Below are 3,585 nucleotides of genomic sequence, written 5' to 3' on the forward strand. Positions count from 1 at the left end.
TTCATTTCTTAGATTTGTACATGACCAAGAATTTAGAGGTTTGCATGTACATTTCTCAATTAATAAATATATAATAAAAAAATTCATTTTATGATGAATGTTAAGGCCCTATTTTTAAAGCTAGAGGTCTTTTAGGCTGCATAAATAAATTGTTATGTTTGAGTTATTTGTTAAAAAATTTAAAATTTAAAAATTTGTGTATGGTTACTTTTAAGAAAATTAATGTCAATTAGGGATTAGCGATGTCAGAAGCTGCTAATAGGGGTGTAAATGAGTTGTATCGAGCTCGAGTCATGCCCAACTCGAGCTCAGATAGTATGTCAAGATGTAAGTTCATGCTCGAGCTCGATTCACCAAGAGACATTGGGATCCCGAGCCGGTTCACAGGCTGGAGTAGGAAATTATATTATCATAGGAGCCCCCTAGAGAAGACATCAATGACTGAAGAAAAATGAAGAGTGCCGCAATAGCTCGCTTGAGAAAGCATCCACATGACCATCAATCGGCTTAACTTGAGCTCATGGCTCGCTAAACTCAAACTCGCGAACTCATTAGCAAGTGGGAGATGACTGCACTCTTAGCTACGAAATAGCAATGATGGGGGAGGAAGGGAGGCGGCTAGCTAAGAGTGAATTAGCGTGCGAGCACGACGACAACGAGCAACTATAACGATGTACCCAAAAACCAAAAAGCCTAAATCAAACAATTTCCTAACACCATAAATTAACAAGATTTATCTTACAACTAATCAAATATCTATATTCTTAAAACAAATGCTTTTTAAAACACATTGCACCTAAAACCTGCCAACCAAACAGCACCTAACCAAATCAAATAACGGACAAGCAATTTTAAATTCCTGATGACGTTGATCTCTTTACAAACGCAGCACAATCTCTCACAGATCTTCCATTTATTAAGCTTAAATTATTATTATTATTTTGGTAAATTAAAAAAAATGAAATATGGAAATACAGTATCGGCGTCCGCACAGCTGCTGCTTGTCTGGTCTCCGAATTCTTTTATTTTTGTCGCCGCGGAACAGGGTGAAAGCCATTTGAGACGATGCGTGCTAGGCCAAATCCAACAAGAGGAGAACAAGGAAGGAAGAAAAGTGATTCCTTTTTTCGATTTCCATGCGCCATGCTCCGCAGCGCTAAACTCCTTGAGGGGGAAGATCTTTCTTCTGCTTGAGGTGAGAAGCATTTCAAAATATTAAACATAAAAAGTTTTTAAATTTTTTTTTTTATTCTGAAGGAAAAGAAAATTCAATGTTTTGAACGAAGTTTGCTCACATTTGCCGGTAACACGTTTAAATTCGTCAAAAAAATCTAGTTTTGCTTGAAAACGAGTGGAGGAAATCTGATTGAAGCGTAACAATGGGGGCGGAGCCGTGGATACAGAAGATGAAGAAGAAGAAAGGGGGGCGGGATCCACTGAAACACAGTGAAGGTTCTGTTTCGGTTATCGGCATCCTCTCCTTCGAGGTTGCCAACGCGATGTCACGCGCCGTCCAGCTCCACCATTCTCTCTCCGATGTCGAAATCTCCAACCTTCTTGACCAGATCCTCTCCTCCGCCGCTATCCGCTCTCTCATCTCCCCTCACGAACCGCACCTGCTCGCCCTCACCGTCGCCGAGAAGCTCGACGAACTAAATCGCGTTGCGGCAATCGCTTCCCGGCTTGGCCGACGCTGCTCTCTCCCCGCTCTCCAAGGCTTCGAGCATGTCTACTCCGATTTACTCGCCGGTCGAATCGACCCCTCGACTCTCGGTTTTCTCTCCCGCGACATGGACGGCACCGTTCGCAAGATGGAGCGGTTCGCTTCATCCACTGCTGCTCTCTACACCGAGCTCGAAGCCCTCACAGAGCTGGAGCTCTCCGCCAAGAAGTTTCCTCCCACGCCAGCTAACGAACATAACCGCAAGGTGTTCGATCAAAGGATTCAGTGGCAGAAGCATGATGTCAAGCAGCTTCGTGATTCTTCTCTTTGGAATCAGAGCTACGACAAAGTCGTCCTCCTTCTTGCTCGCGCTGTTTGTACGATTCATTATCGGATCTGTCAGGTGTTTGGGGACTCCATTTTGGAGTTGGAGAACATATCGGCTAATGAAAGTCGACAGCTTTCTGGCCCCATTGCTGCATTCCGTCATCTCCCTTTGAATTCTGGTTTTCTCAGGTCCGAAGCTGGAGATTACAGGTCAGGCAAGATCCATAAATCTTCCCCCATGGCGGAACCAGGTGGAAATCTGCATCGGGAAAGTCTCAAGTTCAATTGCAGGGCTAATCCTGGGAAGTTCTTCATGGAATGTCTAAGCTTGAGCAGCCATGCTTCATGTAATGAGAGCGAGGAGCACCCTGAGGAACAGAGCTGTGTTATCCAGAGTAGGACTGGTTCTCTTCTTCCTTTCTGTGGAGAGGAGAAAGGTAGCATTAGGGGAAGGACTGGAAGGCCAAGGTTCGGTCCCAAGAGTAGATTAACAATGCTTGCATCTTCTTCCACCATTGGTGGTTCGTCTCTTGCTCTGCATTATGCCAATATCATAATTATCATAGAAAAGCTTCTTAGTTACCCCCATCTAATTGGAGATGAGGCGAAGGATGATCTCTACCAGATGTTACCTGCAAGCTTGAGGGCAGCTCTAAGGAAGAGCCTTAAGTATTATGTGAAGGATCTGTCAATATATGATGCTTCTCTTGCCCATGATTGGAAGGAGGCAATAAGGAAAATATTGAGCTGGTTCTCTCCCATGGCACATAAAATGATTCGGTGGCAGGCGGAGCGTAATTTTGAGCAGCACCAAATTGTTCTGAGAGGGGGTGTTTTACTTCTTCAGACACTTTATTTTGCTGATAGGGAGAAGACAGAGGCTGCTATATGTGAGCTTTTAGTTGGTTTAAATTATATCTGTCGGTATGAGCAACAACAGAATGCTTTGTTGGATTGTACAAGCAGTCTGGATTTTGAAGATGGTATTGATTGACAGGTGTAGTGGTGAACATAATCATACTAAGAATTCCGGTGAATTTGTTTTGAGATTTGATTTATTTTTCTTAATCCTCATCAAATGTCTCTCCTTGGTGAGGCATACAGTAGCTATTGGTGGTCCAAAGAGGTATAACAATTGTAGCTTTCTGTATATAAATTATTGAGATATGTAATTTTGGCTGATGAAGCTGGACAAATTCACAAGCTATTCTGATTTGTGATGGCTTCTATGTTTTCATAAAAAATAGCATAAATGATATTGTGAGATGACTGTGAGTTTGACCAGCTTTGTTTGCCAGAATAGATTATCTAGTAGTTTCCTTCTGGTGTATAGACCAAAGCTAGAGGTTTTGGGTTAATGAAAATTTATGTGGGTTATGGTTAGGGTGTAAATTATTCTTTCCATAAAATTTGATTTTTACTTTGTTTGATATCCAAAATTTGACCGGAAGAAAATCACGAACATAGATATCTTGAATAGGAGTGTAAATGAGCCAAGCCAACTTCTGAGCTGGCTTGAGCTCGACTCGACAAGTGGCTCGTGAAGTGAGCTTGATGGGCTAACAAGCCAAGCTCAAGCCAACCCCGACTTGACT

At 42.5% G+C, this 3,585-nt stretch overlaps 1 protein-coding gene across 1 annotated transcript; it reads left to right on the top strand.

Annotated features, from left to right (window-relative positions):
* The first annotated feature begins 1,025 nt into the window (after window positions 1–1,025).
* On the top strand, window positions 1,026–3,372 carry LOC110032049. The gene is made up of 2 exons (XM_020735560.1): window positions 1,026–1,195; window positions 1,336–3,372. Exon 2 carries the CDS (start codon window positions 1,380–1,382, stop codon window positions 2,982–2,984), a length of 1,605 nt encoding a protein of 534 aa, XP_020591219.1. The 5' UTR covers window positions 1,026–1,195; window positions 1,336–1,379; the 3' UTR covers window positions 2,985–3,372.
* Window positions 3,373–3,585: the final 213 nt, after the last annotated feature.

This window comes from Phalaenopsis equestris, unplaced genomic scaffold (genome assembly GCF_001263595.1).
Source record: "Phalaenopsis equestris unplaced genomic scaffold, ASM126359v1 Scaffold000877, whole genome shotgun sequence".
NCBI lineage: Eukaryota > Viridiplantae > Streptophyta > Magnoliopsida > Asparagales > Orchidaceae > Phalaenopsis > Phalaenopsis equestris.

Excerpts from the sequence above, each read along its gene's own strand:
- LOC110032049 (XM_020735560.1), top strand. The coding sequence starts at position 1,380 with ATGGGGGCGGAGCCGTGGATACAGAAGATGAAGAAGAAGAAAGGGGGG.